General features: G+C 42.0%; 1 protein-coding gene across 2 annotated transcripts in view; it reads left to right on the top strand.

Moving 5' to 3' along the window:
• Positions 1-1,282: 1,282 nt before the first annotated feature.
• GOLGA3 (golgin A3) overlaps positions 1,283-24,869 on the top strand; it is a 28,036-nt gene continuing 4,449 nt past the window's right edge. Inside the window, exons 1-23 of one of the 2 annotated variants that reach the window (XM_017815504.1) lie at positions 1,283-1,355; positions 3,142-3,494; positions 6,868-7,026; positions 8,031-8,143; positions 8,626-9,311; positions 9,783-9,894; positions 11,235-11,541; positions 12,138-12,340; positions 13,117-13,254; positions 14,180-14,341; positions 15,095-15,463; positions 16,583-16,660; positions 17,628-17,891; positions 18,347-18,441; positions 19,111-19,327; positions 20,049-20,192; positions 20,821-21,018; positions 21,529-21,645; positions 22,123-22,262; positions 23,032-23,164; positions 23,375-23,497; positions 23,631-23,795; positions 23,989-24,152. In XM_017815504.1, coding sequence (XP_017670993.1) covers positions 3,365-3,494; positions 6,868-7,026; positions 8,031-8,143; positions 8,626-9,311; positions 9,783-9,894; positions 11,235-11,541; positions 12,138-12,340; positions 13,117-13,254; positions 14,180-14,341; positions 15,095-15,463; positions 16,583-16,660; positions 17,628-17,891; positions 18,347-18,441; positions 19,111-19,327; positions 20,049-20,192; positions 20,821-21,018; positions 21,529-21,645; positions 22,123-22,262; positions 23,032-23,164; positions 23,375-23,497; positions 23,631-23,795; positions 23,989-24,152 — 4,217 coding nt within the window. In that variant the 5' untranslated portion in view covers positions 1,283-1,355; positions 3,142-3,364. Of the gene's footprint in view, positions 1,356-3,141; positions 3,495-6,867; positions 7,150-8,030; positions 8,144-8,625; positions 9,312-9,782; positions 9,895-11,234; positions 11,542-12,137; positions 12,341-13,116; positions 13,255-14,179; positions 14,342-15,094; positions 15,464-16,582; positions 16,661-17,627; positions 17,892-18,346; positions 18,442-19,110; positions 19,328-20,048; positions 20,193-20,820; positions 21,019-21,528; positions 21,646-22,122; positions 22,263-23,031; positions 23,165-23,374; positions 23,498-23,630; positions 23,796-23,988; positions 24,153-24,869 lie in introns of both variants that reach the window. The other variant, XM_017815503.1, reaches the window with a different exon arrangement.

Below are 24,869 nucleotides of genomic sequence, written 5' to 3'. Positions count from 1 at the left end.
TCAAACTTCAGTTCACATTGGTGAGCCACAGCCTGGGACTGCCCACTCACACAGGCATCTGGCTCAGGCAGCGGAACAGCAGGAGGCTGCTGCTCCCTGAATCCAGATGTACCTTCTCTGGATACTTGTTCAGATCCCTTATTATGTTTGTGAATTTGTGAACAGCAAAGGATTTCATTCAGTATATCTCTAAGAATAGATTGCACTGAGGTGCACCCTATGGAGTCCTCCTTGATCAAGCTCATTTAGTCCCTGCCTCTGATCATCAGGCTGGGAGCCTCTCTGACATCCATGCATTTGCACTTGAAAATAGTCCTCTTCCTGAATTAGTTTGTAGAGCAACGTTCTCTTCCAAATCACACCTCGAGGGCTGCACAGTGTGCACAGGAAAACACCCAGTTGTTGGCATTATCCATGTGCCAGGAACTCGGTTAACAGGTTTGCTGTTTAAACAATGTAGACTCGCTGGTGGTTTGGGTTTATCAACTCTCCTGACTTGTGGAACAGCCTCACATCTTCCTAGAGAAACAGCTCCAGGGATTCATGTTCATAATAAGGATAATTTGGACAGGCCGATAAAAGAGGAATACCTGGAAAAGCAGACTAAGTGTGTTTACCTGGCAGTTGTATTTAGTGTGACAGTGCAATGTCAGCAGGTGTTTTCATTATGAAATGAGGGGCTCCCAGTACCCACAGGACTTCTTGGATGCCCAGAGCCAGAAAGATGCTGAAAACTGTACAGACTGATTTATGAGAAAAGGGCCATCGGGAATGCTGGAAACATGACATTAACAGGACATGTCACTGGACTCCCCAGTAAATGCAGACACTAACGCAAGAACATGAATAACGCAGGCACAGAAGGCTGCGAGGGGGGCACCGCTCCCACAGGCAGAGTCAATGTTTAATTTATGCAACACTTAAGTTTAATTCACGCGAGGAGGCGCCAGCACGGGGTCCCGCGGGGCGAGCGGAGGGGCCGCGCTGAGGGCGGCCCGGCCCTGAGGGGGTGGGAGCGCCGCGGCCCCGCCCTCCGGCCCTCCCTCCCTCGCTGCCGGAAGGGTCCGTCCGGAAAAGCCGCCGCCCGTGCCCGGGCCCGGCGGTGTTGCCGCTGGTCCGGAGCCCTCGGCGCAGAGCCGCTGTCGTGCCCGCCGAGTGCCGCGGGCCCCTCGAGGGCGCCGGGGTGGGAGAACCGCGGGGCGGAGGGGCCGCGCACCCGGCCCGCGGCGGCGGCAGCGCCCGGCTGGCGGGGGAGGCAGAACCGCGTTGCACCGCCGCGCCCTCCCTCCCTCCCCTTCCCGGCGGAGGCAGCGCCACGTCTCGGGCAGGAGCCGGCGCCGGGCGGGCGGCCCCAGGTCCGCGGGGGTCTGGCCGGGGCGGGGGGCGGCGGGGGCGGCTGGGGGGGCCGGGGCCGGCTCAGGCCTGGGGGTGGTCGGGGCTGGCGGGGAGCGGGAGCCGCCGGTCCGGCTCCGGGCGCTGCGGGCCCCGGGCCTCCCGCTGCCCCCGCCGGGCACTCCCGGGGCGCCCGCTGAGCCGTGACCGAGCCCCGGTGCCCTCTTGGTTTGGGGGGTTTTAAGCAAAATCGGTGGGTTTCGTGCAGCTCCCCCCCGTGAGATTGGCGTGCCTGCATCTGTGTCTGTCTGTCTGTCTGTCTGTGCGCAACACAGGAATACAAAAGAATTCTGAAGCCCAAATACTAGAGCCTTTGGTATCAGGAGTGGGATGTACAGGTGAAAGCTGTTCTCCATTACTCGGTTATTAAAACGTGTTTTATGACAAGGATAACAAACCATCTCGTGCTGGTGGGGTTCTCCCGAGGTGTGAGCAGTCAAAATCTTGCGTGCCTTTTGTCTGTAATTCCTCTTGGTGACCTGTCATGTGGTGTCTATTTGCTGTACAGCGGCAGTCCTTCTAGAAGTTTTATTGTAAGATTTATTATACTGAAAGTCTTTAAAAATCAATAACAAATCGCAGTGAAGGTGTTAAATCTTTTTCTGTTTGTGGAGATTTCTCCTTTGGAAATGCTCTCCAGTTTTCTGGCTCCTTCACAGCTCACCTACATCACCGTGTTCTCCTCTGTGCCCTGAGCTGTTTGCGGCTTCAGTAACGTTTGGGAGATGGTGGTGGTGTTTCGGGTGACCAGGGCAGGGTGGCACAGTAGCAGTTACATAAGTACTCTCTGGAAATATGTAAGGAATGTTGGTCAAAGTGTTTGTGTCATGTAAAAATGCAATCAAAATATTCCTGACTTGACATTCTCCCCACAGCTCCCTCTCTTTTTTTTTTTTTTTTTTTTTTTTTTTTTAACCAGGGATTTCTTAGATTTCTTTAGTAATTAAGAACCATGACATTTTGTAATATGAATTCATCTGTCAGTAACTACTTGAACAAAATTTATGTGCTTGAAGGGACTGTGTACAGTACAACAGTTTCTGTCAGATTTTATTAGTTGGCTGGATCTTTACCCATGGGTTAGATCTGCATGCCTGGAAAATAAATAGAAAATTCTATAAACCGTGTTTGGAAATCCTCCTCTTGAGTGGTCATAGGAGAAGGCAGTGTTGAACTGCAGCCCAGCCCACGTTCTGACTGCCAGTGTCTGCTGTAATGAGTAGTTCAGGTTCTGTGCAGTGATACATACTTCTCATTCTGCAGCCAAGTAAACAGTAATGATGTAATTTAATTTTTAAAAAACTCTGAATTCTGTACTGCATTCTAGCTGAACTTAAATGGGAGTAGGTCCTTAAAATGAAATATATGGTATGAAAGTCCAGACTGTCATATACAGAGCAAAATGCTGCTCTGAATACTGGCTTGCTTCTTAAAGCAGAGGCCAGAGAGGCATTTCCATTAAAAGAGACAGTGTTCTTAAATGAGCTGTCTTGCTAAATATTATCTTCATGCATTGTTATGCAGTGTATCAATGCTACTAAAAAAAAAAGCGACCTTAAAAAAACCTGTTAAACAGATCACTTTTTATCCCCAAAGCTGGATTCTTGGGTGTATTTCATTGGCTCTGTTATTACCCCACGTCCTGGTTCCGTGTGTCAAAGCTGAGCTGCAGAGCAGTCTGTGGGCACTGCTTTATTTTTATCTCATATCTTCAAAGCTCTAATAAATGTTTGTAAATTTTGTTTCTAGAGGATGCAGGTCCTTGGTGATTACGACTTTGGCTGCGAGCTGTTCTCCTGATCTGGGGTTAGCAGCTGCCTGCTGCACACCACCAGCTGTACAGCCCAGAACTGTGCTCCCCTGGAACACCTTGATGCCGTTGTTGCTGATGGAGAGAAACAGGACTTGGTAGTTCACCTGGTGGCAAATTATTCAGAAGAAAAACTTTCCAGGGATCTGGATCGTTTTTACCATGGACTCCTCATCTGTCCAGCAGGATGCTCACCTGGAGAACAGGAGCAGTAATGGGGCTCCTGGCAGCTCTGAAGGACTTCTGGATTGTAAAGCCAAGTCACAGGCAGTTATTACAGCTGAAATTAACAGTAAGTTATTTCACATGCGCCAAATAATTTCCTAGACTAACTCAGGTGTTTATACAGTCACATTTTATTGTTCAGGTGATGCTGAAGGACTTTTTTTCCTTGAGGTCAGGAATTTCTTGTACAGCAGTTTTAAGCGAGTTTGGTGAAGGTTCTGTATATGAGGAAAATTATTTTTGTTGTAGAACTTGTTCTTTCTAAAGCAAAACCCAACTATTAACTTAAGTACTGTTTGCTGTCAGTTGAGTATTTGTTGTTCACGATGTTACTCTGTCTTCTGATAGTGTTTCCAAAAGGGTAAACCTGAAATTATCTAGAACCAGCAGTTCTGAAATGATTGTTATAGAGGAAGCTCATGACTGGAGTAATTTATTCTGGCAGAAGAAATTTTCCTAATAAAGTAAGTTGCTTAGGCAAAAAACAAAATGTACTTTAAAAGTCTCCCTGAACTTCCCTTTATGGAAGAGATGCTGGCATGTACTCTCCAAATTATCTCAAAATGACTTTTATATGTAGACGAGCTCTATAATAAAATAATCATGCAGCTGTTTACAAGAAATTTGAGAGACCACTGATCTGAGTAGGTTATAGAATCAAACTTGAGGTGGGGGGGAGCTCTGTGGGGTGTCTAGTCCAGCCTCAGGCACAGGGCAGACCTGGTTCTGGAGCAAGATCAGGTTGCTCAGGGCCTTGTCCTGTTGAATTCTGGAAGTCTCTGCAGAGGGAGGTTCAACAGCCTCTCTACCCATTGCAGTGTTCAGGTGCTTTCACTGTGAAAACATTTTCCTTGGGGTGAGTTGGAGTCTCCCTGTTTCCCTGGCCGGAGTGTGAGGATGTGTTGGTAAGGAGGCTGTGGTGGTGGTGGGTGGAGGGGGTGTTTTCCCTGTGGCTGTGTGGATACACAAAGGGTTCCTTGTGTGAAGGGAGGTGACAGGAGGAAGTTGCAGCCTTCCACAGGTTTGTCATCCAGTCCCAGTCGAGAGAGTGGAGGCCTGAGAGTTTATTTACATTTCTTACACTGCCCATTACCAGACTGGCAGAGTGGAGTTATGTGATGATTCATTCATCTTTTATGAACTTGGAGATCACGTGTTCCTGCTTTCTCCTGTGTTGGACAATTGAATTGTGGCTTACAAATAGGTAGTGTGTCTTCCTACTGCTTTTATTCTAATTGCATCTCCACTGTTCTAAAAAGACCGCAGCTGTATTGACTCTACTGCAATTAAATTACTTTGGTTCAAGTAGTGTTTAGATTCTGAGTGTCTCGTGGCCTCAGGAAGTCGCCAGGAAACCATTCCTCCAGAATTTTGCTCCAGCATCTCTTTTGTATATGTATACCACTGACAGTAGTGAAGAAAAAAATGTAAATAAAGAGTAAACCAGATGCAGCACTGGCTGCAGTTTCTGAGACACGGGCAGAAACGATATTTCTGAATGTGTGAGCTGTCTTCTTATTTTTGGTTTCTTGTGGCTATTCTTAGCACTGACCTCTATTTCAAATTTGGTTTTGACAATCTTTTAGTTTGAAAATATCAGTCATTGCTAAGCAGTCTTGTCCTCCGTCCTCCTTTACATACTCGTTGCACCCTCCCTTTCCATTGTGCCTGTAAGTGTTTTTGTGACACAATAATCTCAATCAGAGAACTGATTCAGGCTACAGTGGCCTGAAAATGTTTGTCTGCGTGACAAATCAGATACTCAAAAGTGTTTTGATTCAAATCTTAGCGAGTTTATGGGTTTTGGCAGCCCAAGACTGAAAGCTTTTTATTTTTACCCCCATTGGGTTTCCTCATTCGGTTCCCTCTGTGCTGGGTCCCTGTACAAACAGCTGTGCTGCTGAAGGGAGGAGGCACTGCAGAGGTGGGAACAAATGCTCAGGGGTGGGAATTTGTCTTTTCCTCTTCAAATTACTCTGCAGTGAAATTTGACTGCACTTCAAAGGAAACTTCTGCTTTCTTCAATAAGGAAAGGGAAAACAATGAAAAGATCCTACCCCCTCTACCTGTACTTTTTTCCATATGGCTCATTTAATTTCAGGGTGCACTTTAATGTTCTCCACATACATCATTGATTGATAATAGCTTTATTTTTTAGTAGTGATTTTGCTTTCAGAAGTTTGCAGTGATTCATTATATGGGGAGAAGTTTAATAGCAATAGGTTAGTGGGCTAGTCTAAATTAATAATTAAAGTTTTACTGAATCTTTGTAATCAACTTCCTGGTTACAGAACATCATCATAGAAACACTTTGTTTTGGGAGGATATGTTTCTCAGTTCTAGTTTGGGTTTTCTTTTTCCCCTCATATCTTCCTTGAGTAGACTTTAAAAAAATACAAACTGCTTATTCAAGTCTGTAGCTCTGAGAGGAGATGAAAAATGGGAAGAGAAAACTTGATTTTTGCACTTGCAAATACTTTGTGATCATAAATGTCAAATATTTTCAAACATCTTGAAGAAAAAATAATGAAGTCTTACATGTTATTCCAGTGAGTTCCAGTTACTCCAGTGATACATAGTGTGGGAATGAACAGAAAGGCAGTGGCTATTTCAGTACTCTGCTCATTTGAGATCTGTAGTAATTAGTTTAGATACACAGGTTTTTTGCAACAGCAGGTTCATAAATGTAAGTAGTCACCAGCCAAGCAAAGTAGAAATGTGTGAGAAATCCAAAGTATAAACCTGTGAAATGTTTAACTGGTTTTGAGTATGCATTTTTTCCTGATGGAAAAGAAAAATCTAATATTAGTAAGTGGGGATAAAATTGGCATTAAAGTGGTTTTTGAGTTGCATTTTACTTGGTAGATTTTAATTTTAATTGTAGATTTTAATTGGTAGATCTATTATTTTGATCCATGCGAGCTTTGCTGTTGTATTTTTGATGAAGACATCCCATTTGAAAAATGTAAACTCAGTTTAAAATTGAAAAACTGCTTGGCTCAGGCTGGAAGTCAGGATGGTGGATGTTTTCTCCCCAGTGCCCAGCAGAATATCAAACAGCTGAATCATTCAGCACAGGCCTGCAGTTGTGAGTCTGGTTTGTAGTAGGTTGCCCCTCAGAGTTACTTGCACTCGGTGTTTCATGCTTCTAAACCTAATAAGATTTAAAAACCTGTGTGAAGTTTTGAAGATATTTTTATATGATCACTTTTGAGGTCCAGATTGAAGGCAGCATGGTAAAGCAGTGAAAGGTACTTGTTCTGGTCTTTCTAAATAGAGAACTAAAAGTCCTTTATAAAATTTCTCCTGCCAGTTGCTGACAGTAGTGATTTCCATGTTCTTACCATTTAAAGGCAATAGCAGTAGCATTGTATTTGGGTGGAGGTGTGGAGATAAATGGGGTGGCTTAAGGGGTGGCTCAATAAAACTTTCTTTTCCAGCTACCAGTAATAACATCAACGAAGTGCCAAATGAGGAGGGAGGTCTGGAGATGAACAGCACAGTGGACACCTGCCAGAACGGGCCAGAGTCGCTCTTCCCTGACTCTCCTGTGTCTTTTGACCCCACCAACTGTGAGCAGGGTGAAGAGTCATGCCCAGGTGTGACTGGTTTCCATGACAGCCTAAGGAAGTCTCAGGGAACTAGTGCTGAGGGCATAGTTCTTAGAAAAGAAGCTTTGCAGTCTCTCAAACTAAGTCTTCCCATGCAAGAAACTGAATTGTGTAAGCATCTGTTTATGGTGGTGCCCCTGCTTTCTCTTGCTCCATAAAGCTGTTTACTCTGAGCCTGGCTCTGGACTCCTCTAACATCATTTAAGCTTGAACTAAACTTCATTTTTGCAGTAAGCTTTTACTTAGAACTACAATTCATTTTCTTTCAGTAAACCACCCTCTGCTGCAGCTAAGGCATGTGCCTTACCATTTGAAGATGGCTCTTATGCTGAGGGGAACTCATGCTTTCTGGGGCTGAAGCTTTTCTAATCTTTCTGATTATTAGGAGTAACAGGTGACATTAAAAAAAAAACAAAACAAAAAAAACCAGAACAGCAGAACCAGGGGATTTTAAGCTAAGTAATAAAGAGGGAAGAGCAATGAAGGGGAAGCCTTTATAATAAGGTGTGTAATGCTGTGGGCGTTTCCTGAAATAGTGTTTTTAAAAAGCCTTACTATGGGAAAGATTTAGTGTGAGTTAACCAAAGGTAAGCAAATGTATTTAGGGAACATCCTTCCCTGACTTGTAGGGAATGAGTGGACTGCATAGGTCTTGCTTAGATTTATAATTTTAGTACTGTCAGAAATGCAGGACAGGTGAGATTAAATGACAGCAATATTTTTTTTCTTGCTGTATAATTTCTTGTCATACATGTGTGGGGAAACTACAGCATTTGCAAACTAAGCAGTGGAAATCCACAAGCTTTATCAGTGCTTACACAAGTCTGTATTTGAAGGGGGTAGTTTGAGGTGCATGTCGATGGGCTTTCCTTTCTTTCCTTGCTTAAGCATGATGCATGTTGCTGATGGTAGAAGGGGCTTTTACCTTTTGCATCACACATGCCTGTGTTGGCATTTTCTATTTGACTGTAAAGAAAACCTTTCACTTGCAGGCTCAGTAGAGTCTTCACTGCCATTGGAGAAAGAAGAACAAATCAGACTTCAGGCAAGAAGGCGTCTAGAGGAACAGCTCAAACAATACAGAGTGAAGAGACATCAAGAAAGAGTGAGTACCACACAACAGATCTTCTAGATTCAGTGTTTTGTGGAGAAGCTTGAAAACTTTACCCTTTCTATGCTTTGAATGAAACCATTCAGTAGTTTCCTCAAATGAGAGAAAGCAGGTTTTTTTTTCTTCTTGACAGGCAAAATTTGGTTCTCTTACCTCATCAGTAACATACCATTTTGTGCTACTTAAAATAGGGGAGACAAAAACAAACATAAAACTTAAGTGACCTAAATGTTCCATTTTGCCTGTATTTTTCAGTTAGCTTTTGGAGTGTACCTTGGACATTTTCAACATGATATACAGAATCTTGATGGGGTTGATTGCTGGTGTAATTTACCTTGTTTACAAAAGGACCTGTATATCTAATATCAGTGTAGAAATGTAAGAGCTTTACATCTTAAGTGAGAGCAAAATAAGGCTTTGATGCTACTTCAAAGTTAACATTCTGGAATTTATTGTTGACTCTTTGCTTCTTTTAGTCAAGTCAGTCCACATCCAAAAACCGGCCCTCCAGCACCCTGGATCCTGAGCTGATGTTAAACCCAGAGATCCTGCCGAGAGCCAGCACTGTAGCAATGACAAAAGAATACTCCTTTTTGCGGACCAGTGTCCCCAGGGGGCCAAAACTGGGTAGCTTGGGACTTCCAGCGTCCTCAAAAGAGAGGAAAAGTTCAAAATCTAAGTCCAGTAAGATCCGGTCCTTGGCTGACTACAGAACTGAAGATTCAGACACCAGAAACACTGCTGGGAATTTTACTGATTTATCTGGTGGGACTCTGAAGCAAAGCAGAAGTGGTCCAACATCAGTTGTTTCTGAGATTAGTCTGCCCTCTGACGTGGATGATCGAATAGAGAGTTCCTCCTTGGCAGGAGACAGCATTTCAGAGATTGACGGGAGTGAAGTGGCAATGAGGCTGGATGGAAATGAGAGTGACAGCTCTACCTACAGCAGCGTGTCAGGGAAAGGGCTGTACAGCAGTTTACAGAGCTCAGAAAGCAAACAGGATGCTCCATATACAATAAATGGCCAGAAGATACACCCTGAAGCCATGGGGCAGTTCCCTTCCATCAGGGAGGTGCTGCAGGCTGCGGCAGTGGAGCATCAAGCCCAAGAGCAAGAAGTTAACGGGGAAGTACGGAGCAGGAGAGACAGTATTTCTAGCAGGTAAGAGTGATCCCAGGGAGGCCTTTGTTAGGCATTACACCAAATACCTGTTCTTCCTTCTTTTGCAGTAGCTGTTGGTATTTTTTGGGCACATTGAAGCAGACAGTTGTGGACAATAATTGTGGAGGTTTTGTGCTCCCAGTATGTCCACTTGTCTGCTTAAAATGGGATATGCAGATACAGAATTTAATGAAGTCAACCATTGCACTGCTAAAAAACAAATACACTAGATTCTAGTTGCTGCAAGTACACAAGACTAAAGTATAAAACCTTAGCATGAGTATAATTTTTTTATCTCTTTGTAACTAAGGTTGTTACACTGTGGTCTCTGTATAAAGCCAGAAAAAATGTCCTACAGTCTAGGTCACACAGATAGTCTTAGTCCCTCTTAATTTCAGTTAAACTTTTCTTCAACCAGATGAGTGTTGTATTCTAACCCTGTCACTGTGTATGTGCTGTCTCTGTCTCCAGTGTTTCTATGGAAAGCTCTGTCGCAGGAACTCATGATGAAATGCTGCAGGTCCTGAAGGAGAAGATGAGACTTGAAGGGCAACTAGAGGCACTCTCACTAGAAGCTAATCAGGTAGAAAATGAATTTGAAATTCTGTGTTTAGCAAATCACATTAATAGTTCAAATTAATTTTCAAGAGCCTCCTTCTCATTACTCATGGAATTGTGTTTTGTAAAACCATTGTTCAATAAGGCACTTCACAAGGATGCTGTGGTGGGCTGACCCTGGCTGGATGCCAGGTGTCCACCAGAGCTGCTCTGTCAGTCCCCTCCTCAGCTGGACAGGGGAGAGAAGAAATACAGTGAAAGGCTTCTGATTTGAGATGAGGACAGAGATCACTCACCAGTTGCCATCACAGGCAAGAGAGACTCGACTTGGGGAAATGAGTTTAATTTATTACTGATCAAATCAGAGTAGGGTAATGAGAAAGAAAAACTAATCTTAAAAACACCTTTCCCCCCACCCCTCTTTTTCCCCAGCCTCAACTTTGCTCCTGAATTCTCTCCTTCCTTCCCCCTCAGCAGTGCAGGGAAACGGGGAATGGGAGTTGCTGTCAGTTCATCACAATTTGTCTCTGTTGCTCCTTTCTTCTCATGGAAAGGATTCCTTAAACTCTTCCTCTGCTCCAGCGTGGGGTTCCTCCCATGGGAGTCAGTCTTCCATGAACGCCCAGAGCACCTCCTCCTCCTCTGTGCACTGACCTTGGTGTCTGCAGGGCTGTTTCTCTCACATATTTTCACTCTTATCTTTGCTATTGTTCTTCTGCAATTTTTTTTTCTCACTTTCTTAAATCCTTTATACCAGAGGCACTACCACTGTCACTGATGGGCTCAGCTTTGGCCAGTGGCAGGTCCATTTTGGAGCCAGCTGGCATTGGCTTTGTTGGACATGGGGCAGCTTCTCACAGAGACCACCCCTGTAGAACCCCACTGCCAAAACCTTGCCATGCAAACCCAATGCAGATGCTGAAGAGGGTAAATATAACATTGTAAAGCCTTCAAAGGTTACTTTAAAAAAAAAAAAGTGGTGGTTTTGTATGTTTTTTTAAAAAGTCAAATTGAAAGAGACAATAAATCCAGAGCAATGCTGGCAATGTCTATGTAACTGTATTTTCTGGTTTTTTTTAATTGATGGTATAACACATATTAGAAAGCATTCTTCCTTAAAGTGTAGACATATGTGTATTATTAAAAATCCTGATGTGATTACTGTCATACAATGCTGTATGTCTTGTCTGTGCTTTCCTCCGTATTTTGACTTTTCAGGTATTTGAAATATCTGATAGGTGAGATGTCACTTTAAAAAAAGAATTTCTTACAAGCAAGTATTCTTTGCCTTAGCATCTTTTTTAGTCAGCCATTAGTGTATTTTCTCTTATGACTTCTCTTTTTTGATTTTCTGGACACATTCAGGCTCTCAAAGAGAAGACTGAGCTACAAGCCCAACTTGCAGCTTTGAACATGAAGCTTCAGGCGCAGATGGAACACAGCCAAACCAGCCAGCAGAAGCAGGAATCTCTGAGCTCAGAAGTGGCCACATTAAAGCAGTCTTGCTGGGATCTGGAACGAGCAATGGCTGACCTGCAAAATGCCTTGGAAGCAAAGAATGCCAGTTTGGCTTCTTCAAATAATGATTTGCAGTTAGCAGAGGAGCAGTACCAAAGACTCCTGCAGAAGGTTGAAGATATGCAAAAAAATGTTCTCACCAGAGACAGCACAGGTGGGATGATGTAAATGTCAATCTTTAAAATTTGTTGTTCCATAAATCATTTTCTTTCAACATAATTCTGAAGTCCAGGGAGAGGAAGAAATTTTAAGTCATGTTTAATTGATGTCATACTACTAAAATGGTATGAATTTTAAGATGATTGTTTTTTTATTTTGTATCACAGATGTGCCACAGTTTGCAAACTGCCATTGCCAGCTTGGAGGCATAAATATTTAGTCCAGTCACTGTTTGACAGTGCCCTAATTGTTTTCTTAGAAAATTGTACACATAGTGATTTGTAAGGATGACTCTACAGGACACCTACTTCCTGGTGTTTAATTAGTTCATATTTTCTGCCTCTAAGGAACAATGAATGCTTACAGAAGTGATTCATTTAGTTTAATTTTATTTCTGCTTATGACCTGATACTTCAGATTCTAACACTTTTGCAGGAAAAGCCAGTCTTCATGTAATTAGGCAGATATGCTTTTGTTCAAAAAGAAAAGAAAAAAAAGAAGCTGTGAACACGGCAATAATCCTTGGAAATTTGTGCAGGAAAATAGAGCAGTGGATGCTCTAGTCCAAGTTCTCTCTTTTTGTTTCTCCAGTCCATGATCTGCGACAGCAGTTGGCTTCCTTACAGAACCAGCTTCAGAAGGTGCAGCTGGAACGGACCACACTGACCAACAAGCTGAAGGCATCTGAGACAGAAATCACATCCCTCCAAAACGTGCGGCACTGGTACCAGCAGCAGCTCGTTCTGGCACAGGAGGCCCGGGTCAGGCTGCAGAGTGAGATGGCCAATATACAGGTATTATGATTCACTTGCACCTGGAGAACTGGCAATCTGTTCTTTTCTGTGTTTTTATCCAGAGGACAACCTGGTGGCCTTCTGCAATGGACTGACTGCACCAGGGCAAGGGGAGGGCTATGGGTGTCATCTAACTAGACTTCTGTAAAGCCTTTGACATGGTCCCCCACAGCATCCTTCTCTCTGCGTTAGAGAGAGAAGGATTCGATATTGGTGGATAAGGAGTTGGCTGGACAGTCACATCCAGAGGGTGGTGATCAACAGCTCAGTGTCCCAATGGACATTGGTGCCCCTCAGGGGTCTGCAGTGGGACCAGGGAGGGGATCAAGTGCACCCTCCAAGTTTGCAGGTGACCCCAAGCTGAGTGGTGCTGCTGACACCTGAAGGACAAGATGCCGTCCAGGGGGACCTGGACGAGCTTGAGAAGTGGGCCCATGGGAACCTCCTGAGGTTCGAGGAAGCCAAGGGCAAGGTGCTGCACCTGGCTTGGGGCAACCCTGGGGCCAGCACAGGCTGGGGGATCAACCTGTGTGTTCTTCAGGTGGCAAGAGAAGGGGCCAGGTCATGTTTTGTTCTTCATCCTGAGGTGTTAGTTCACATTAATGATGAGGCATAGATTTAACCAAAGCACTTACCTTTGTGGATGAGAAGTGCCTGAAATAAGGCACACATGGATTCAGTGTGATTTTTTTTTTTTTTTCTGAAACTCTTAAATTCGTTGGCCAAATTTTGACCGTTGGTGTTAATCTGTGACTTTTTTTTTCTCCTTCCTTTAGGCTGGGCAAATGACTCAGGCAGGTATGTTGGAACATCTCAAACTAGAGAATGTGGCACTGTCTCAGCAGCTGACTGAAACCCAGCACAGATCCATTAAAGAGAAGGAGCGCATTGCAGCACAGCTGCAAAATATTGAGGTATGGTCGTGGGTGGTTTTCCTGAGTTATGTTCTGTCTAGGCTGTGTATTTATGTTTTGCAAACTCGAGGCTATTCCAACAAAGTAACATAGAATTCTTATGAACAGGTTCAGATGCTGCATTATAAAACCAGAAGATATTTCAGAACAAATAAATTTGCATGGCATTATGAATAATAAGAGGGAGCAAGGCCATATATTACCCATTCAGTGGTGATACTTGCATTTTCAGATGTAAATGTTGTCATTTGCCCATTCATGAACTTTTTCAAGAGAAAGCTTAACTGGAAGTTAATCTAAATCAGTAATGTGCTTTTTAGTGTGTGAAATGGCTCAGTAATCAGGTTTGTCCTTCTTGCCCTCCAGTAAGAAAAGTTGGGTAAAATCACTTTCAGAGCTCTTAGAACCTTACATTCCACTGATTTTCAGTGACATTGCTGCTCCTGAGTCTCAAAGGGCAGTAAAGCAGCAGGTTAGTGGGAGCACCCCATGGCCAGCGTTCCTGATACATGGTGTAAATGACAGGAGTTTGTGTCCTCTCAGTCGCTGCACTGAGTAGCTGCAGCATCCCAGGAATCCCTTCTGCTTTAGAATTTTTCCAAACAGCTTAATTTTAATAAAGATTCCTTTTCTTTGTCTTGTTTCATCAATTGAGAAAGGACATGGCGTTATTTAATAGGAATTCAGATTGTCACAAATATGCAAGACATTCACTGTTATTGTGAGGTGTCTTAAGAATATGAGTGGGTGACTTCAGTAAGAGGATACAGGTGTGTAAGGCAGACATCAGAATTATCTGTGCTTGTCTTTCCTCTACAAATTTTCTTGATAATTTATTTTTTTCTTTTCCTATTTTTTTCTTTTTTTCCCACTCTTCCCCCTCCATTGAAACTGTAGAAGTTGATTCCTTGCTTTTTCTGTGCAGGCTGACATGTTAGATCAAGAAGCTGCCTTCATGCAGATCCAGGAGGCTAAAACCATGGTGGAAGAAGACTTGCAGAGAAAACTAGAGGAGTTTGAGGATGAGAAAGAACAGCTTCAGAAAATGGCTGATTCTGCAGCAACATTGGAACAAGAGCTGGGACAGGTAGACTGTTGTTAATCAACTTCCCAAGGGTTTCAAAGGAAATATTTGTTTGGCTGAAAAAGCAATAGTAAATAGATGCTGAGCTCTGAACTCCTTTTTAAAACCTGAAAGATCGCTGCAAAAATGAATTCCACATCAAAGTCACTCCGTTTCAGGTGAAAAGCCTTTTTTTTTTCTTTCAACCATCTCAGTAACAGTACCTTTTATAAATTTCAGAACTACTGTCTTGCAGGTGCTGGGGTTTTTTAGTGAATTCAGTGTGTGATTATTGTAAGTATGGACAAGAACTATAGATCCATGTTCAAAGTTGTTAGGCAGTCAGGATATCATTATATACATTTACATTTAGAGCATGATAAATCTGCACTTCACTATAGAGTCCTGCTTCAACCTTGTAATGTAGACAGCATGTCAAGGGCTGGAATGAGATGAAAGACATGACAGCTCAGTACAACATTCCATGTAATGATCATTAATAATGCTGAATTTACCTGAATATCTACTGTGGACATGTCTTGCAACTAAAAATTTTGAATACAGTGAATATTTTGAAGATAACATGCTGCAGAAGGCAATCAATGCAATTAATAGAGAAAATAGAAGTGCCCTAGGAAAGTTAAAAAATATTTTCACCTCCTGCTATTTTCTCCTAGAAGCTAAAATATTGGTTAAAATACTTGACTTTGATTGGAGCGCATTTGCAAAGATAACCTTGGCTTTGTATTAATTTAATCTTAAAATACTTCTTCTCAGGTCAAGTTGACTTTGCATCAGCGGGATCTGCAGCTTGAATCTTTACAGCAAGAGCACCTGGAACTGATGAAGCAACTGACCCTCGCCCAAGAGACACTGCACACCAAAGAGCAGTCCCTGGATGACCTGCAAACACAGTATGACGAACTGAAGGCCAGATTAGAAGAGTTCCAAAGTGATGCTACTTCTAAAGATGACACCATCCAGTATTTGCAGAACGAGAAGATTGTCTTGGAAGTAGCTCTGCAGGCAGCAAAGGCCAGTAAAGAGCAGCTGGACGAAGGAACTGCGCGCCTTGGAGAAGACACAGAAGCCACGTCGCAGATCCTGGAACAACTGAAACAAGAAATGGCAGTCAAGACAAGCCAGGTAGTGCATCCCTAAAGGTACCTTATTTAAAGTAGCTGTTGCAGGGAAGGATTGCCACAGACACATGGTAGAGCCATGAGAGGAGATTGGTACGTGTGAGTTTGTGTCCCTGTGTACTTGTGGGATTCAGCTAAGGGGAATATTTTAATCAGTGCCATCATTTTCTTTGTAGAGTGACACTTTGCATCCTGTTACATCATTGGTGACCTTAGGGTTTAATATCCTGTGGTACCTGTATGTGCTTGTGCATTTGGGTAGCACGGGATGGGAAGCTGAGGTTAATCAGTCTTGTTTTGTCTGTTTTCAAGAGCCACCATCTTTCTGAAATCTATCAGTTTTAAAACACAAAAATTTTGGGTACAGGTGACAGTTCAGGAAGTAATTTTTTATTGTTCTCTTCTTCTGTGGCACTGTAAGCCAAACATCCTTCCTATGCAGTAATTTGGTCACATTTAATTATGCCTTTTCACCAGGGCTTGTTTTCTCAAAGCCAACCAAGGCTTTTTTCTAGTCATTGAACAAGGACAAGCCTAAAGCATATCTGTATTTTTTTTCTATCTGCTTTAAATTATGGGGAGTCTTCTGTTCCCACTCTAGTTTTGTAGTTGTGTATGCTCTGTGTCTTTCAGAGCATCAAAGTTTCATAGGAAGAGCTTTCTTATTGAATACTGGTAGTGATGAGTTCCTGGTAATCTTTAGAGATTTCTTTTGAAGATAATAATGGGACTTGATAGTATTACCAATGGAATTATTGAAAAACAATAACAGTATATTTAACATGTTTTTTTTTCCTTCAAAGAACCAGCTGGTTTCTTCATTTGATTATGAATATGTGAACAGATGCCATCCAGATACATCTGTACACTAATGACATGTACTAAAACTGCAATGGATAAGGGGACTTTGTGCATCCCTGAGGGTTAACAAGGCTCACTACCTGTGTGAATGTATTTCTGTATAAAATGTTGTGTTATCAACCACTGAGACACTTAGTCAGAAACAGGATCCTTGTTAGATTGGGCAGTTGGTACAAGGCACACATGCTGTCACTGAAGAAGTCACACAGAATATGACATTTGGCATGTAAAGCAATGTTTGCTTTTTTTTCCCCTTTGGCAGGTGGAAAATCTGCAACAAGAAAATGCCAATCTCAAAAAACAGGTTCAAAAAGTGAAGGAACAGTTCCTGCAGCAGAAGGTAAGCAAAAGCAAAGAAATTTCACAGACATAAAACCAAGGAATATACTTCTTTTTACAGTGAAGGCATGTACTTCTGGGGGAGTGTGAGAATATTTGAATCTATTCTTTATCACAGAACTATGTGACATTGAAATAAAGAAACTGTATAATTTACAGTTGAACTTCTATCTGTAACTAAAGTAAAAGCTGATCCACCAACCAGTTCATGTTTTGATAGAACTTCTGGGAGTTTGCCAAATGATCCACCATAGAAAATCTCTCTCTAGTTTGTTGATTAGGTTTGCTTTTGCCAAAGCACTCGTGAGAATCTTCAAGTGTTGTCATTTCTTTGCAGCATTGAAAAGTGGTGTAGTTGCTTCAGTAATTAGATGGAAATTAAGTGCTTTATTTAAAATTTTATTTTGAATTTGCACAGTTTTGAAACACTCATTTAAAATTTGTATGTCATTAGTGTTGCACATATATGTGTCTTATTTATGGGGTGGCACCATTAATTTACTGCTTGATTGCTTATTAACCTAGTGCCAAAATTTGGTTTAGCTTGTTAGGTTTAAGTTTGGGAAGGGTGTTTAAACTGTCAGTCACAGTTAAGCGTTCTTCTCATGGCAAAAGTTATTAGTGGTGTGCACGGGATGGTTAATTTTTGACAATTAGTTTAGTTTTTAGAAATGACACCTAATTAGTGCAGTTCCATAAAGAATGTGAAGAAGAGTATCCCAAACTGCCATGAACACTCAGAGGTGGGGTTTTTTCATGAACTCCTAGTACAGAGTGTTATTTGATATCTGAGCCTACACAAAAGTCTTTGAACCAGAGTAAATATGTTACAGCGTCTAACGCTGGTTTGTATGACACACCTCCCCCAAACTAAAGGAATATCACTAAATACTTTCCACTAAATTTGTCATAAATTTGTAAGGCTGTAACAGAGGTGACATTGTTCTCTTGTAACTCCTGTGCCCAAGGTCATGGTGGAGGCTTATCGGAGAGACGCCAGTTCCAAGGACCAGCTGATCAGCGAACTGAAAGCTACAAAGAAGCGGCTGGACTCGGAACTGAAGGAGATAAAAAAAGAGATGCTGAAAATGCAAGTTGAAAAACAGTCGCTCGAATCCGAACATTTGAAGCTACAGAAGGAAGTATCTCAGGTTCACCAGCAGATGGTGGAAATAGAGAATCATCTTCAGTCAGTGCAAAGAGAACGAGACGATCTGGAAACACGCCTGCAGGTATGGGAGGTGTAAAGCTTTGCACTGGAGAGTGTTACTTCTGTTAACTTTACAAATAAGCACAATGATCACCTACAAGATAAGGTTCTTGGTTACATACTTAATATTCTCTAGACATTTGAGCATTTACCTACCAAAATTCTGTAAATACACGACTGCTTGACCACAGGAGTGATAGAGGGGTGATGTGGAAGTACTTTCCTTGGTCCCAAAGTGAACTCCCATCTGAGAGCAAAAACCAGACTAGAACTCTGTTCATACATGTTATGGTGGTGCCCTCATAGGGAAGAGTTAAAAGAAGAAATGAAAGGGAAAGAACATGGAGAACTGTGGAACAATTTATATTTAGAGATTAAAGTGATTTTGAAATTTCATGCTTACTCTTTTATTATCCAACATATAGCAAACAGGCTTTTGTTCTTACTCTCATGGGTGCTCTTTTCCTTCCTCTTAAGTCTTTGCAGTTTGATAAGGAACAAATGGAATCTCTTGCTGAGGCAAATCAGACATTAAAACAACAAGTAGAACAAATGCAAGAAGAAGCAAAAAAGTAAGTGTTCTTTCAGCACAGACAAATAACTACAGCATTTGTTTTTCATATTCACCTTTCTAGCAATCACTCTTTTCTTATTCCCTAGTCTCTCCTTTGGGAAATTCACATAGTCAGACTCATGGCAAGATGTTGGCTGTACACTACACAGGAGTTGCATCTTCTCTGATTCACTTATGCTTTTAACCAGCAGTCTCTGCCATACAACATACAGATTGGAGCTAATCCTAATTACCATTCACTGAATTTTAGCCTTGACTGGCTAGAATGTTGGCATTAATGAGAATCATTCTTTTTTTTTCCCACTGGTGATCACAGGGTTTTTATGGTATCTGACATATCCATCAAGAATCATAGATTAGATTGGATTCTTACTCTAAATTCAGTGTTATTTTTAGAGATAGTAATATATTTCTTCATGTTGATGTTTTAATAACTCTGACAAAGACCTCTTAATTACCCATACATATTTTCTTAGAATGCTATCAAGAGTTTCCAAGTACTGTTTTGCCAACCTGATGGCTTTCTCTGATGAGGGGGGTGACTCTGGGACAAAGGGAGAGAAGTGAACGTTGGTTTTTGTTGGGCTGTGTGAAAAAAATTATCTTTCAGTGCTGTTTTTCAAGCAGCTTCTGTTTTCACCTGGTGGTTTCTTTCCTTTCACTGCAGGGCCATTACTGAGCAGAAGCAGAAGATGAAGCGCCTGGGGTCAGACCTGACGAGCGCTCAGAAGGAGATGAAAGCCAAGCACAAAGCCTACGAGAACGCCGTCGGCATCCTGAGCCGGCGGCTCCAGGAGTCCCTCACTGCCAAGGAATCTGCTGAGGCAGAGCTGAGCAAGCTCAGGGCACAGATCACTGATGGTGGACACGACCAGATTGCTCAGGTGTGCAGGTGTCCCGTGACACTGTGCAGAGACAGAGCTATCTTGTTATTGAACATAAGTCTTGAAATACTGTTTTACCCTGAAGTGATGAAAACATTTGGAATATAAAGCTAGATCATAACATGGTGTCAGTGTTCTGAGCACTGAGAATTTAACTACATTGGAGAGAGGTGATTTGCCAGGCTTTGGTTTGGTTGGTGGGGGGATTTTTATATTTTATTTGTATCATTCAGATTGCCAATTGTAGTCCGACCTCAAGAGGATCATTAGCCTTTGTGCTAGATTTCCTGATTAATTTTTATTGTTGATTTGGTTTTAGGTTTTGGTTTATTTGGTGGGGTTTTTTCTTTGTGTGGTTTTTTTTTTTAAAGGATCAGTATCTGAAGATTTTCCAAAATTCTAAGTCTTACTGCTTTTTTCTTATTTAACTCATTGAGTTAAAAGTTTTTCAAGGTAACCATAACTTATTCATATATGTTATGGCTGTGATAAGAAAATTAATTTGCTGGGGGAAGCTCCAATTCCTTGGACCAGTGGAGCAAGATATCAAATACACTAACAGCAGTAGCTGGATGCAGGGGTGGAAAGCTCTGAGCAAGACCTTTTAAATTAAACACTAGCACCTCATTTCATATTTGCTAGGGAAGTGGGCTTTTAACCAAAGCAAAAATCCTGTAGATGGGTGAGGCACTAACCACACATGTGATCCCTTTGTCTTTAGGAAAAGATTCAAGCTCTGAAGGCAGAATTGCGAGCTGTGAGCAGCAGTAAGTTGATGCTGGAAAAGGAGTTGCAAGAAGTGATTTCACTCACCAGCCAGGAGCTTGAAGAGTACAGAGAGAAAGTGCTGGAACTTGAGGATGAGGTGATTGCTTGAATTTGCTTGGTAGATGAGTATAAAGTGCCCGGGAGACAGGGAGAAATTTTAGTACTCTGATTTTATTCCAACAGTGCAGGAAATCAGAATCTTAGATAGGAAACATCATGTCAGGGATACTTGCAGATTGTGCTGCCTTGTGCTGGCTCTTTGTGGTTTCATGAGTCATTGTCGTATAGGGAAAAAGGATGAGAGAGAAAAATAGTTCCTGTATTAGATACCAGCTGTGTCTGGTCATGAGACAGTGAGGATGCATGAATCATTACCTTTTGGAACTATTTCGAGTCATGGATCCCCAGTGATTTTGAGGGCAGGGTAGTGGTGTTCAACTGTAGAGTTACACAAAAAAATTATATATATTGACTACTCTTGATCTGCACCTAAACAGTACTCCTGGACTCTGCTTTCTAGCAAGCATTTTAGTCTTCCAACACAAAAAAATGTCAAAGGGAACTTAAATTTAATGTTCATTAAAAAAAATTTAAAAAGAAAAGAGAAAAGAAATCCCATTCTGGAAAAGCAAGACATTTAATGAGTTTAACTCACAGCTTTTTTATGTAGTAGACTGGAGTGATTTGGTTATGTTTGTTTGGTTTGTGTTTTTCTTTGACTGTAGCTTCAGGAATCTAGAGGCTTCAGGAAGAAGATAAAACGTTTAGAAGAAATTAATAAGAAGTTGGCCCTTGAACTGGAGCATGAACGTGGCAAACTTACAGGTCTCAGTCAGTCCAACGCTGCTCTGCGGGAGCACAATAATATCCTCGAAACAGCTTTGGCAAAGAGAGAGGCAGACTTGGTGCAGCTGAATCTGCAGGTATTTGACTTTCTGACCTAACAACTTAAGAAAGGAACTAGCTCATATGATACAATGTTGGTGCACTTTCCCCAGCTCTGGGTCCCCCGTGTGTTGTGTAACAGCAGCAATATGAGGGGGCTAAACCAGAGATCAGAGATGGGACTTTGTTTCCTTTGAAAAAAAAATTATCAGAATGGCACTATAATATTTGCAGTAGTGAAAGTGTGGCTCACTTTAGGTAGTTGGAACATACAGACTGTGTTACATACAGATTCATTGAGATGGACAATTTTTATGCCAGTAGTAGTGTATTCATGGGGTATAAGCAAATGGGAACGTAGGCAATGAGCTGCCATTTAACCACAGCAGCTTTAAGGTTAAAGGGTACCATGTGGAAAGAGTGATCAGTGAACAGCAGGAGACAGAAAGTTGGTTTTGCAATCCCTGCATTGGCTTGTGTTTGTATTGCCTCCTCTTCCAGTGAGCCCACACGAAATGTGCATTGATTTTTGTGATGATGTGCTACAGGTTCAGGCAGTTCTAAAGCGGAAAGAGGAAGAGGATCAGCAAATGCAACAACTTATTCAAGCTTTACAGGCTTCCTTAGAGAAAGAAAAGTTAAAAGTTAAAGACCTTCAGAAGCAGGTAATGGCTTATCTTTTGATTTATTTGCTTAGAAGGTGATTTAAATGTATTTCAAAAGCATCTTGAAACAAAATCTATGCTTTATAACAGACTACTGCTTGCAGTCATGATGGCCACTGGCTGAAAGGTCAGGGATGTCTTCTCTTTTGTGCCCTGTGTTAGTCATACTCATTGACTATCCAGAAAGTTCCATTATGAGAATGGAACTCTCAATGCATGAGACTCTTGAAGTGATGATACACCATCCAAAAATTCACAATGAAGCAGCAGTCTGGCAGACAGGCTGCTTCCATTATAATTACAGGTTGTCATTAATCGCCATTAGCATTAATAAAGACACCAGCACTCGAGTTTTTTAGACAGAAAATGTCAACAGCTGCCCAGTTTCCTTCTTGATTGGTTTCGTGCTGCTTTAGTCTAGCTCACCTACAGCGATAAGCCAAAATAAAACTGCCTCTTTGTTTTTTTTCCCTGCAGGAGGCAGCGGCCAAGGCGGACGCGGCGCACAACCGGCGGCACCACAGGGCGGCCATGCTGGAGCTCAGCGAGGTGCAGAAGGAGCTCCACGCCAAGGACCTGCTCGTCCAGGCCCTGCAGGCTGAAGTGGACAAACTGCAGTAAGTAAAGTTCTTGGACAAGGTTCTTAGAGAACAGTAATTAAATCCTCTGAAAAAAGCCACACCTTAGTGAATTTTCGGCTTTGCCCCTCTGGAGTGGGTTATGTTGAATGTTCAGAGCCTGACCGTGAGATGCTTTTTGAACTGCATTTTGTCCCTTTATCAGTCAGTCCACTGAATGATGAAGTGAACTGTATTTAGGTTTCACCATCTGCTTTTTTTCTACTTTCGACACAGACTTGTACTATTTCATGTTACTAGTAAGGATTAGCATTTCATATATATCCTATTATTATCTCTTTCACATCCCTGACAAACTACATAGAGGATTAATTTGATTCTTGAATATATTCCACAATGTATTAAAATTCAATTTGTTTGCTTGTATAGAAGATGTTTTCTTAAATTGTAAGAAGTTTTCAGACCTACATGAGAATGGATATAAGGTTAACCCTATTCCTCCTAAAACCAAGCAAAATTGCTGACAGGTTTTTGTTTTGATTTTTTTACTGCATAATCTGTTGTTTGTAACTAGACTATTACCAGTGCTTGAGTAATCTTTAAATTTTTTTTCAGTATTTAATTATCTGTTTCATAAAGTCTTCTTGTGATTTAACTCTTGCTGTGAATGTGTTGGCAAAGTCTTCAGTCAAAGCTATAACTAACCAGTTCCATGCACTGTCATGGCACTTATAAGGCTAACCCAGTGAAGTACTTGTTTTAAAGGACAGGTTGAGTAACTGCTGTGTCTGTTGATCCTGCTGTGCAGGGCAGAGGGTGAAAAACATTCCCAGGAGGTATCACAGTTTCAGCAAGAGCTGGCAGAAGCCAGGGCTCAGCTCCAACTTCTGCAGAAGAACCTGGATGACAAGCTTAGTGAACAGCCTCTAGTAAGCCAAGAGGTAAAAAGTGAACACTGATTGTGTTCATCCCTATTTATATTGCACTGTATGACTTACTTTGTCTTTAATTCAGCATTTTTAATGAAGTTTTGATAGGTTTTCCTAGAACCAGGAATGGTTCATGAGACATAAAAATATATTTTAGATTTTCTGGTTGATTGCACCTGTAGATAATTCTAAAGATACTTTCTTTTTTATCTGCCCTGGTAGGTGGAAGATCTCAAGTGGGAAGTAGAACAGAAAGAAAGAGAAATTGAAACACTTAAGCAGCAGTTGGACATGACTGAACAGCGCAGCCACAAGGAGTTAGAAGGGATGCAAGTTGTCTTGCAGGTACTTAATGTGCAGCCAGTGGAGATTCTGATGGAATTATGGTTTTCCCCTGAAAACTGGAAAAAAAAATAATTATAAAACCTGGAATTTTTATACTGTTTCTCTATCTCACATTGATTTTCCTCCCACTTAGAATATCAAGACTGAGTTGGAGATGGTGAGGGAAGACCTGTCAGTGACTCAGAAGGATAAGTTTATGATGCAGGCCAAAGTGACTGAACTGAAGAACAGCATGAAGTCACTGCTGCAGCAGAACCAGCAACTGAAGCAGGACCTGAAGCATGGCAAGATGAAGAAGGTATTTAAATAGGAAGAACACACAGGAAAATACTCTGTTAATGCTCCTAAATTACCTACCATGAATGTGCCTGTGGTTCCTGCTCTGTAATGCAGATATGTACCAGTAGTGTGATGTGAGACTCTTTCTAGGTAGTAAAAATTACATTGATGAAATAACTTAATTGCATTTTTGACTTTTTTCCTTTAACCAGAGGAAGGAACTCAAAGGAGAGAATAACTCTTCCAATCCTGTGACTCCAGTCAAGATTCCTGATTGTCCAGTGCCTGCTGCCTTGCTGGAAGAACTGCTGAAACCATCGACAGCTGTGAGCAAGGAGCCTTTGAAAAACCTGAACAGCTGTCTCCAGCAATTAAAGTAGGACCTTAGTTAGTTATTTATTTGTGTTATTTTCAACCATAACCTTAAAAATGCTTCCAGGAAACCAGCTGCCAGCCTAAGGGAAAAAAGGATTTGGAAAATGAATTATTTTATTAGGACTATATTTAGGACAGTAGGATGTTCTGTCATTGTAAGTGCTTGCTTATATGGCCATTACCATGGCAAAAAAAGACTTTACAATAAACTAGACAAAAAGTCCATCCTAAATTGTACACAGCAGAACAAACCAGAAACAACTATTTCTAGTTTTTGCTGGTGGAAAAGCTGGTGTTTCTCTCTTGCCAACATCAGAAAGGCTGCTTGCAGTGGGAACCCAGGCAGTGGGTGTGGTAATAAGTCTCTACTGTCTGCAAAAATATGTGAGGCAAGGTACAGGAAAGCTATAACTTCAGGGAGATGGGGAGTTGAGGTTATTAGGAGAACTGAGCCACTCTTACCACCTCAGTTGATGTCTGAGGGAGTGAGGGACCCACAAGCATCGAGTCCAGCTCCTGGCCCTGCACAGAGCAACCCCAAGAATCACACCACGTGCCTGAGAGCATTTTCCATGCTGCTTTCCTCCCCTCTGCCTCCCATGGTGGTGTTGTTCCATACCTGCAGGAGCACTGTGGTTCAGGTTACAGTCACTAAGTGCCTTTCCTGAGGAAACAGTGCTCACCATCCCTGGCAATGAGTACGTGCAGTAAAGGAGCT

The sequence above is a fragment of the Lepidothrix coronata genome, unplaced genomic scaffold (assembly GCF_001604755.1).
Source record: "Lepidothrix coronata isolate B3197 unplaced genomic scaffold, Lepidothrix_coronata-1.0 Scaffold51, whole genome shotgun sequence".
Classification (NCBI taxonomy): domain Eukaryota; kingdom Metazoa; phylum Chordata; class Aves; order Passeriformes; family Pipridae; genus Lepidothrix; species Lepidothrix coronata.
The sequence above is the reverse complement of the archived record's forward strand: the minus strand, read 5'-3'. Positions and strand labels throughout refer to the sequence as shown.